We start from the raw sequence: 11,914 nt of genomic DNA, 5'->3' as shown, positions 1-11,914 counted from the left end.
TTTTACTATGATAGAATCTTGCAATTGTGGGCACTCATGCCATTATATAAATACGAATATTGCTACTATGAAGCACTGCATGCCAGTATATAGAAATACAAATATTATATTGCTTTCAAATCAAGTGTGCTTTCTCTTTGGTTTGAAATCAGTCTAGCTTCATAGTAGTAGTATATTATTGCATTGACCTTGACCATAAACCTTATAATAAGAACATTTCTTTTAATTTTAACGGGTCAAACTACTAGATCCTAGTAAAAGTTTCCAAGCAATGTAATAAAGTATTTTAAAACAGCAATATGCATTTCAAATATAACTGTTTTTCTGGACGGCATTTCAAAACACAATTGTTTTTAATCTTTAATAAAGATCAATGCGTCGAATGAAACAACTTACAAGTACCCGACTTCACTTAGTCAATACTTTGCTGATGTCTTCGGATCTTGATTTCAGTTTGAAATGTCATCAATAGGAAAAATAGTACGAAAATATTTTTTTCTTCTTAAATGGGTTACCTTAATGTATTAGTCAGGGCAATCGTTCATTAATTTTAACGTTTGATAGTTAAAAAAAAAAAAAAATACACATGAATGGTGAATGTAATTAAACTGGATACTCTTCAGTTTCTCAACCAGAGAGTATGCGTTTGAAGCATATTTATTCACTAGCTATATAACAACCCATCAACCATATTTTTTAGGATACTAGAGTTTTAGGATAAATAGTGTATGCTTTTAAAGTTCAAAGGTTTCTAGACTCTCATCTAATTCCAAACTACTATACATAATAAGTTAGTTAATTTTTACACAAACTACATTTAAAATTATATTGATGATGATTTTGAATTGGTTTATATTTATAATGCATAGAAATAAACTCATAATTTAATAATAAAAATCTAATAATAACCTTTGGAAAAGGAAGTGTCTTGGAATGTAAGGTAATATTTTCATGCGCGTGGACAACTAAGCATAAGAAACGTACTACTTTGAAAATTTCAATCGAGAATTTTCTTTCAAAGTCATTGTTGTCTCCTAACAGTATATTCCCTTTTATTTTCTGGACAGTTACTGAGTAGTCCTGGTATTATTAAAGACTGACGTCATTGTGGAAAATTCTGGGAAGAAATAATACAAATACTTGACACTGACAAACGAAGACTTTGTCTTAATTTTCCTAGTAATTATTATTATTATTAAGACATATTTATTTTCTCTCCATTTCCTTTTCACCTCTTTTTTATTATTATTTTTATATATATTTCTGTCTTTTTCTTAGCACAGATGTTACTTTTTCTCCTTTTTCATATCATTTTCTCTCCATTCCTTTTCACCTCATTTTTTTTTATACTTATTTCTGTCTTTTTCTAATCACTTTCGCCCTTTTTGTTATCTTTATTTTTATTCCACTCAATACTTTCAAAATAAGGTGTATGGTCCCCAGCTATTTCCCTTTTCTTAGCAATATAATTACTAAAATATATTTTTACTTCTTCAAAATATCTTATAATATCGATTTTAGTCCCTATGGAATTTTAACGTATTTTTAATTTTTATATTTATCGAAAGTGATATGGAATTTGTCCTCAATTGAAATCTAAAAATATGTATTTTTAAATAAATGTAGTGACTAAAAGCATATTAAAATTTTATAGAGACTAAAACTATTTTTTTTAAAATTAGAGATAAAAAATATATTTTACCTAAATTATAATCATTTAAATTATATTATTCCAACTTTCATATGGGATATTTATATTATGCTTTTTTTACTACTCACTTTTTTTTTCTTCTATTGCTCTCTTTCATTATATTATCCGTTTCATTTTATATTTTTCTTTTCTATGTTTAACTATCTTTAATATATAAAAATATTGCAAAACATAATTTACAAAGCCAAGAGGATTCACATACAATTGTGATAAATCAGAAAGAAGGGTAAGCAACAAAATACAAGAACCTTGGACTTGAATTTCACAAGATTCAAAGCTTCGTATATCGACATCGAACGTGTTGTTTACGCTATAGTACAAATTTGAAGTTGTGGTAAACTTCAGAAAGTTATTAGAAAGCATGTAAAAAGTTCCTAGTTATCGTGGATCTACACATTTAGAGATTGTAAGCATATTTAAGAAAAATTTATATTAATTTTGGCTCCCATCAATACTCATTAAACATGTTATCCTCACCGGAGATTACTCTGTATGAGCAAGTGTGCAGCAAATGGTTTCAATTTTCAAAGACTATTTTGTGAGTTCAGTTCCAGCTTTCCAGGTAGACCATCAAGGTCTCGTTTGTTTATTATTTTTAAAAACACTTTTCTTTTTCCTAAAATTTGTGGTTGATTGACTATTAATTGTAGGGTGGTTTTTAAAATTATTCACGTAAATAGGGTTGTTTTGAAACTATTTATACCTTTAGAGTTGTTTTGTACAAAGTCGTATAGGTCATAACGACATCCTTGCCACTTGACAATTTTTTTTTAAATTGAAAACGGCTTAAATATAGCCACGTAGAAGTCGCTACAGCTTATATCGACTTAACTAGTGTCGCTACAAGTTCCGAAACCATTTTAAATGGCTAAATTTTATAATAAAAAAATAATTTTTAATAAAAATAAAATATTATTTAAAATATAATTCATTTAAAATTTGATGTTTAAAAATATATTAATAATTTTTGTACAACAAAAGAATATTTTTAAAATAAAATTTATATATTTGCTGGAGGCGCTATGGCTCATAGCGACACAAAGTCGCTATGGGCCATAATGACCTCCTTTTTTATTTTTATTTTTTAAAGTTTTTCTAGATTTATTTTATATATTATTTTGAAAAATTATATTTTATTATTATTTTTTATGCATTTTTTTATTTTGTTCGTTCAGTTAATTTGATATTTGATATTTTTTCTTTTATTTTTTCCTTTTACATATGTATTTTAATTAACTGAAGGAAAAAAATAAAAAATGCACAAAAAAAGAATTATTTAGAAAAAATGTACACAAAAAAATAAAACTGAGGAAAGAAATATAAATAAAAAATGCACATACAAAAAAGTGAAGCGAAAAAATATAGAAAAACACAAAAAAATGAATTACAAAATAAATTTTTAAAAAAAATTGGTAAAATAAATTTGAAGAAAAAAATGACCCAATGATCCAAAAAAACAAAAAATTAAAAAAAAAACTGAGGTTGCTATGGGCCATAGCACATCAACCTTTTTTTTTATTATTTATTTTTAAGTTTTTGTTTTTTGGGATTATTGGGTCATTTTTTTTCTCCAGATTTATTGTACTAGTTTTTTTTGAAAAAAATTATTTTGTAATTCATTTTTTTGTATTTTTTATTATTTCCATTTATATAAATAAATTATGTCTCTAATTTTTTTTTTCATTTTTTATTATACACTATACACAATTTTTAAATAAAATATATCTGTTAAAAATTATTATATATTCAACATTTTAGTAAATTATTTTACAAAAATTTATTTAATTTCAGTAAATTATTTATTTTATTTTCTTTTATTCCTATTTATATTATCAATTTTTTTCAAATTGTAATTTTAAACTTCTGTTTTATTCCATTTTTTTATAAAATATTTTTTTTATATATTTTTTTATTAAATTTGTTACAAATTATTTTATAAAAAATTATTTAATAAGTGGTGCTATAGGACATAGGAACAGTAGCCATAACGACCACCTTTTAAAAAAAATTATTTTTTTTATTCCATTTTATATTATCAATTTTTTTTTTCATATTTTAATTTTAAATTTCTATTTTATTCGTATAATAATTTTAAATACTTTTAAATTTATTTTTTTATTAAAATTGTTACAAATTATTTTATAAAAAATTATTTAATAAGTGGTACTATAGGCCATAGCGACAGTGTGTCGTTATAGGCCATACTGACCGAATTTGAATCCTCTCCTGCAATTTTCTCTCTCCTACAAAATTAATAGCCATTAGATATATTTAATGGCTCAAGTTTAATCATTTAGGAAGTTACACTAATTATAAGATTAAATTTGAGCCATTAAATATATTTAATGGCTAATGTTGCAGGAGAGAGGCTGGAGAGAGAAAATTGCATGAGAAGATCCAAATTCATAGCAACCACCTTTTAAATTTTTTTTATTATTATTTTCTTTTATTCCATTTTATATTATCAATTTTTTTTCATATTTTAATTTTAAATTTCTGTTTTATTCGTTTAATAATTTTAGATATTTTTAGTTTTATTTTTTAAATTATATTTGTTAAAAAATTATTTTATAAATAAATATTTAATGGCCGGTGCTATAGGCTACAATAATTTCATTGAAGCCATTTTGAGTCGCTATCGGCTGTAGCGATTTACATAATATGGCTTTTATGACTTCAAAAAATACACGTGACACGTATAGCGACACTGTACAAAAAAGTCTCAAAGGTATAAATAGTTTGAAAATAACCCTATTTATTTAAATAATTTTAAAAATTACCCTAAATTGATCAATCAGTCAAAATTTGTTTGTGTTATGAGTATAGTTCAAAGTGATTGATTCCTGTGTATATTTATGTCTTTTAAAAAATTCTCCTCTCAGAACACTTGAAACAAAAGGAAGAGATGACAAACATTTTCCAATTGTTTTTGAGTTTTTAGTTGCGGATTTGTATTAAAAACAAATTGTATAATGAGAAAGGGAATCAAAGAAACCCTAAATTGTTGCATTTTATTCCTCACTTTCACACACCATAAGCAAGCGTTCTATCAGTAAGGGCAACAAGCAAAGCAAGCTAAACCTGTTTACTAGAGCCTTGTTCATAAACTAGGATTAGGTTGTATAATGTTGTTGCTTTCCTCAAATATATTAGTCAGATTTTTCTATTTGAATATTTTTTGTGAACAACAAAAAGTTTTCCCTGTTAACTTTGTAGTAAATTTTAGATGTGTTTATACAATAAAGATAAAAACCAAATCGTATATATGTTTATATAATTGTATACAATATTACATATGCCATCAATGATGAAATAATGAAACTGCCTTACATGCAAATATTCAGCACTAGGGAAAACATTTACTAAAAATCTTTCCTTTGTTTTTGAAGATACAAAAACATTTACTATTCTGAGAAGAAATCAGAAGAAATAGAAAAGAAATGTTTGCCTTTTGTCAAGTCAAATCCCATTAATATAGTGTTAATAATTTTGTGTTATTTATACACGAGATAACAGTAAATGTCACAAGATTTACAATGTTCTTTGGAGAACCTTGTATGTAGGAACATAATAGCAATTTCAATTGCTGAGCAGGCACTGAAAGTTATGTAGTTAGATCAGTGTTGACTGTATATTTGGTGCTCCTACTCCTGGCTGCACAATACTACTTAACCATCTTGTTTAAGCTAAAGCTGGCAAATTGAAAATGTTGGACGAGTTTAAAGGACTTTCTGCAACATTGTAGACTTTTCTTGGAAACAGTCTCTTTCGAGATCGCCAACGTTTAATCACAGCCATCATTAGACTCCATATTGTTCTCTGTTCAGCTCATAAACAATTCACTGAAAATATGTAGCTTAAGAGAGCAATTGTTGAAGTGCCTCCAGTTAGGATGAAGAGCACCATGAAGCTTGCAGGGCTAACACTAGTAGTTTCTCCATCCGTGTGACTTATGTCTTTACATTCCTCTGATGCAAGCATAGTGTTCTCTAGATTACGTATGGTGCCATCTTCAGATATGTCCAGTAGTGCTCTGTTTACACTATGAAGCAACGGAGATCCCTTTGGAAATACCTGCAAAGACATTGCAACTGTGTAAAATTAAACTTGGTTCAAGTTGAGGGGCTAGAAATTAAGACTAGTTCTTTCATGACACAAATTCCTATAGGTACAACCAATTAAAAACTCAAGATACATCAAAACAATGGACAAAGTTTAGATGCAATTTCATAAATGCTTTTAGTAGTGTTTTCCAATCAGAATGGGAATTTCACCTCACTAACCTATGCTGATCTTTAGTGTAAACCTTTATTATATTAGGAAAAAAAAAAAAAGAAGAACAAAACACATTTTACTGAGGTGAAACTTTAAATATGATTGGAGAACAATGCAAAAATGGCCTAAGAAATTGCACCTAGATTGTCCTAAAATAATAAAGTTTGTGTTGATCTCTGTGCTGAAATTATTCTGCTTATCTTAACCTTTTGATTGGTTGTACCTCAATCTATACAATTACTCAGAAACTTATAAAGGAAAAAAAAGTGAAAGAAATGTTGAAGCAATACAAATCCATATCCTCCAATCTTGTATGTAGGCCCTGCTTGAACAAACCCTTTACAGTGCTTTGCAAGGAAAAGTTTGGACCCAGGAACATCAATGAAGACAGCTGCTATTTCTTTCTTTTTTAGGGCATCAGCATAGCTCTCCTGTGAATCAAATGGCTTGATGTTTTTTGCATTCATGCCCAATGCATCTTGGAGATATCTTTCACAGTAGGATCCTGTATCACATCCTACCGTGGCATTGCTTTTCTTTAGCTTTTGAAGGCTGTCAACTGTTGGTTCAAACTGTTCAACAGTCAACATGCTGGCAAGGTTAGCAGTGTAAGTCTCTGAAATGATTAGAGCCACAAAAAGCCAGACCACCATTGCCAACCTTGATAAATTGCTATGCAACCTGCCCCCTGTGTCAGCAGATTATGCAAAGTAATGTTATCTGAGATAGTTGCTGGTGCTACTTGTTAGTTAGTCACAACCACCAAATTTTTAGAAGTTTGATTATTGTTGTCTGTATTCTTAATTAAAATGATTTTCTTTCAGGATCAAATGGCGGCACAGATGTTTAAACCTATATTACTTTCCGGAGATTACCCAAATCAATCATCCCTTGCTCAAATGACTTGTGTGAGGCAACATGATATGAATCAAGGCAACATTTAGGTATGTAACTTAATTAAACACTTATTCTAATTTAAAATAAGTTAAAAAGAACTTAAAAGAATATAAGTCATCTTTTAAGCATAAATAATATTTGTAAATCTATTATCAACACCTCCAAAAACTAGTCTTCAAGAAAATATTAGTTTTTGTCAAGTAATATTAACTAGACCATCATAAACCTCAACTGAAGTTATAATAGAAGTTAGAGATCTGTTGTTATTGAAATTAGATGGATAAAATAGATGAATAAAGCATAATGAAGTTACCATTCAAAGAGAACATAGAACAGAAAGCCAACCACAGCACCGTTGTGGTTTGATGCAGAATAGGGCCCTTAAGTTCAGGGCAGTGGTTTCTTTCAATCAACCATACAACAAAGCCATTATAGAAAATGATGACCAATATTAGAATCCACATGTGCATTGTGAAAGGCTTCAGGAATAGCCATGTTCTATTGCGTGTCTTTGATTTAACAGGAACAATCATCACCAGTCCTGTATCAGTATAGGGCTGAGTGAATGAAGCATATTCATAACGTGCGGACACTATCGATACATCACCAACAACTGCATCATATTTCTGCATCAAGCATTGATCATTCTAGATGTCAAAGAAAATGTGATTAGAGTAATAATGTTTCTAGGAGCAACCACGTACTTTATCTTAGGCAAGAACCAGAAAGTTTACATCAAATAAACTTGAGAATGATAAATATTGAAATTAATTGTCAGAGTAAAAGCTCAATTCGAGATTATTTTTCATCTTGTTGTATACCAAATAAGGGTATCCAGTATGGATGAAAGAAAATCAATAAAATAGGAGAAAAATGTTTCTCAATATAAGAATTGGTATTAATGAATTCTAATGTTTTGGCATAATTCTCATAATACAAATGAAAGGAAAAAAAATTCTAATGAGCTTCGAATCTGTATTTCTAGGTCTTCCTAAGCACAAATGCGTTTAGTATACTAGATGCAAATATGATAGAACAGGAACATGAGAATACAATAAATTTTAAATATCACAGGACATGACAGAGTTATATTGCAATTATTCAATATACAATATTGAGATATTTTAGGCACAGCAAAACATTGAAGTTTATCTAAATCCTATGGTATTCTAACTTGTATTGGTATAAAAGTTTAATGAATAAAAGCAAAAGAAATTATGAAAATGCAACTAAAAGTATTCAAATTGAATATAATAGCTACCAAAGACACAATCGCAACATGACTTGGTTATCATTTAAAAGTATCTCTCTTTCTTAGCAGTTTATTATCAATGATTAGCGACAATGAAGTGAGCTGCAACATACAATGGTAATAAATAAAACATTTACCTTCCAATATACTTGCTTCACCAGGTCATCATATGTGTCATTAGAGGCAAAATAATCATATTCTAGATGGTATGGTAACCTTTTTACTGTTTCATCGAAAAGCTTTAGGGAAAATCCATTGAAGGATGTAACATTTTTAGAACGGTCTTCAATAACATTGACATACTGTTTGTAGTTTGATATGGAGGGGACAGCAATTCTTAGTCATATGACACAAGTTGGATTAACTTCATTTCCTAATTCCTTTACCGAAGAATTGTAAAAAGCATTTTGATCCAAAGATTTTGAGAAACCAAGCCCATATGACCAGAACCCAATTTCCTTGTAGCTCCTTCCAATCACATAAATGATTTGATAAGTATGTGCTGGAGGTATTTTATGGTCAGTGAACTGAATTTTTCCACTTAAGCCAGTAAAATTACTTAGTAAAATCTTATCTAGTAATACTTGACCCTGTCCTTGGTTGGTTTCTCTCATTGCCTGAACCACAATCCATGCAACATCATAAGCCTGGGCTGCAAAGATCCCAGGCTCACAATTAAACTCTTCAAAATTCTCTGAGCAAAATTTTTTCCAAAATCTATGGTAGATGTTTACATGTTGGTACCATAGATTTGGCATATAGCTCTTCACTCCAATGATCCCTTTTAGATTGGAGATAGAGGATGGATTCAAGGAATGAACAAGGCTTGTAAAGGTACTAGTGGTAATCCATACATTACCTTCCCCCATCATTTTCATTTTTTTTTGCAGTTTCAAACAGGTGTTGGGTCAAAGGAAAAGACAAATGGACAATGAAGACTCTACACTGTCCTTCTCTTAGCTTCTCAAGTTGTTGGAACAGAGAAGAAGAAACTAGAGGTGCAATTGCTAGAACATTGTTTAATTTTGTGCCAACTTCTGTAAGAGCTCCAGAGAGCTGAGATAAAACTTCAGTAAATGATGAGTCTCCATCTTCATATATCATGCTAACATTATAGAGTTCCCAAGACTTCACAATCTCAGCTATAGCTTTCATCTGCATAATTTGGCTAGGTGAGGATTGAAGCAGGAAGTGCCACTTCCGCATTGCCCATTCTGGAGTTGTATCTGCTAGAGAAAGGAGGGGTATGCTCTTTTGGCTACAGACTTCAGCCACTAAAGATGTCTCAGCCCATGTTTGTGGTCCAATGATTGCTTGCACCTTTTGATTATTAATGAGATCCCTCGCTGCCAAACAATACATTCCATTGTAAAAAGAACACAACAAAGATAAAATCATGTCTAGACAATGTTTTGTTGTTTCATATAGATGAAATTGGTAAGAACGAAAAAGGTTGCAGTTCTCAAAAGGAAATTAATGAGTGACACTTGAGACAATATTATTTGACTTTTTTTATAATTTATTTTAAGCTTAATCGCTATTTTTTCATCTGTGTTTCATGATTTTGCAAATTTTTCAGATGATCTTCAAATATACACTTTGCCACCAAACTTTCAAAATTTTGGACATTTTGTTACTTTGTTAGTTGATATACAAACGATGATATGACATAATATGTTATGTTCACAATTAATGTACTACTCCACTTGTCAACGTGTAATGTTAATAATCAAAGCTAAATGATCAACTAAAAATAGGTGACAAAATTACAAAATTTTGACAATTGGATAACAAAATGTGGAAATCCCAAAATTGGGTGGAAAAACTTGTGAAATCACAATACATAGGTAGAAAAATATGAAATTAAGTCTTTAATTAATTAATTAATTTTTTTCTCTTCTCACTTCTATTTTTGGGATGAGAGTGCTCATAAATTACTTTTAATCTTGATTCTTAAGAAATATGAGATTTTTTTTTTTATGTTTTGAAACAAGTCTTCTAGTCGGAACCAAGGGACAAGAGTGTAACCCTTCCTAGGCTCAATAGTTTACATGATTTTGAAGTTAGAGAGATGATACGAGAGATATACCTGCAATAACTGCCAAAAGAGGATCTCCTTGAGAGCTTCTTATATGCAGAGCGAAACTCAGATTGTTTTTTTGATAAAAGTCTTCCAATGCCAGATTTATAGCCACTGCATGCTCTTGGCCTATGCGAGAACTGCTATCTATAATAACTCCTATTATGCCCTTAACATCAGAACTCTCATTAGCTGCACTTTTCCCAAGTATGATTACATGCATGTTGAAAAACCAAAACAGGAAAACTAACTTGTGCATTTTTACTATGATCGAATATTGCTACTTTGAAGGCACTGCATGCCACTGTATAGAAATACAAATATTATATTGCTTTCAAATCAAGTGTGCTTTCACTTTGGGTTGAAATCAGCCTAGCTTCATAGTAGTATATTAATTTTAACGGGTCAAACTACTAGATCCTAGTAAAAGTTTCCAAGCAATGTAATAAAGTATTTTAAAATACAATTGTTTTTAATCTTTAATAAAGATCAATGACGTCGAATGAAACAACTTACAAGTACCGGACTTCACTTAGTCAATACTTTTGCTGATGTCTTCGGATCTTGATTTCAGTTTGAAATGTCATCAATAGGAAAAACAGTACGAAAATAGTTTTTTCTTCCTAAACGGGTTACCTTAATGTATTAGTTAGGGCAATCGTTCATTAATTTTAACGTTTGATAGTTAAAATAAAATAAAAAATACACATGAATGGTGAAAGTAATTAAACTGGATACTCTTCAGTTTCTCAACCAGAGAGTATGTGTTTGAAGCATATTTATTCACTAGCTATATAACAACCCATCAACCATATTTTTTTGGATACTAGAGTTTTAGGATAAATAGTGTATGCTTTTAAAGTTCAAAGGTTTCTAGACACTCATCTAATTCCAAATTACTATACATAATAAGTTAGTTAAGTTTTACTCAAACTACATTTAAAATCATATTGATGATGATTTTGAATTGGTGATGTTGTGTATTTTACTCGTATTTTAGCACTTTAATTCACAAGAATTCATAGCATAATCATGCATATCTTTCATGTTTTTAATAAATTTTTATATCATTTTCCTATTTTATGCTTTTCTTGGTATGTGTTGTGTTTTCTCTAAGCAGGATCAAGATTTAAGAATTAAAGAGGAAATGCTGAGCTACAGGGAAAATCACGGCCGTGATTCTGAATCACGGGCGTGATTCACCAGGGACAATCACGGCCGTGATTCTAAATCACGCCCGTGATTCACCAGAGAAAATCACGGTCGTGATTCCAAATCACACCCGTGAACGCCACTGACCCTTCATAGATGTGCTCCAGAGAAGATCACGGTCGTGATTCTCAGTCACGGCCGTGATTCACTTCGCGTCCCAGCTGTTTAAGTTTTATGTTTTTATTTTTTATTTTATCTTTGTAATTTTTATCTTGGTAGTTTTACCTTTTTACCCTTTTAGGTTATAAATTAGATTAGGTTAGCCTAGAACGGTGGTGGTTTCCGGAGACAGTCTTTTAGTTTTCGACACTTGGAGAAGGTTGGGCGCCTGTGCCATCGACTCTAAGGTTTACTTTTCTTTTATTCTTTTCTTCTTGGAGAACTACTATGAACTCCTGTGAGTAGTATCCCTTTTTCTGGGATCAGGGCTTAGCCTCTGAGAACCTCTTTATTAATGCATTATTCAGTTTCTTAATTTTATTCCAAT

At 30.0% G+C, this 11,914-nt stretch overlaps 1 protein-coding gene across 1 annotated transcript; it reads right to left on the bottom strand.

The window, feature by feature from the left end:
• Positions 1-5,392: 5,392 nt before the first annotated feature.
• LOC109812931 (glutamate receptor 2.8) lies at positions 5,393-10,474 on the bottom strand. Its single transcript, XM_083061396.1, has 8 exons — positions 10,225-10,474; positions 8,995-9,481; positions 8,522-8,852; positions 8,273-8,437; positions 7,197-7,509; positions 6,277-6,674; positions 5,615-5,785; positions 5,393-5,530 (listed from the first exon to the last, which is right to left on the bottom strand). Exons 1-8 carry the CDS (start codon positions 10,472-10,474, stop codon positions 5,393-5,395), a joined length of 2,253 nt encoding a protein of 750 aa, XP_082917522.1.
• Positions 10,475-11,914: the final 1,440 nt, after the last annotated feature.

Source organism: Cajanus cajan, chromosome 8 (genome assembly GCF_000230855.2).
Source record: "Cajanus cajan strain Asha chromosome 8, NIPB_CcT2T_4, whole genome shotgun sequence".
Lineage (NCBI taxonomy): Eukaryota > Viridiplantae > Streptophyta > Magnoliopsida > Fabales > Fabaceae > Cajanus > Cajanus cajan.
This window is presented reverse-complemented; position numbering and strand designations above follow the sequence as displayed.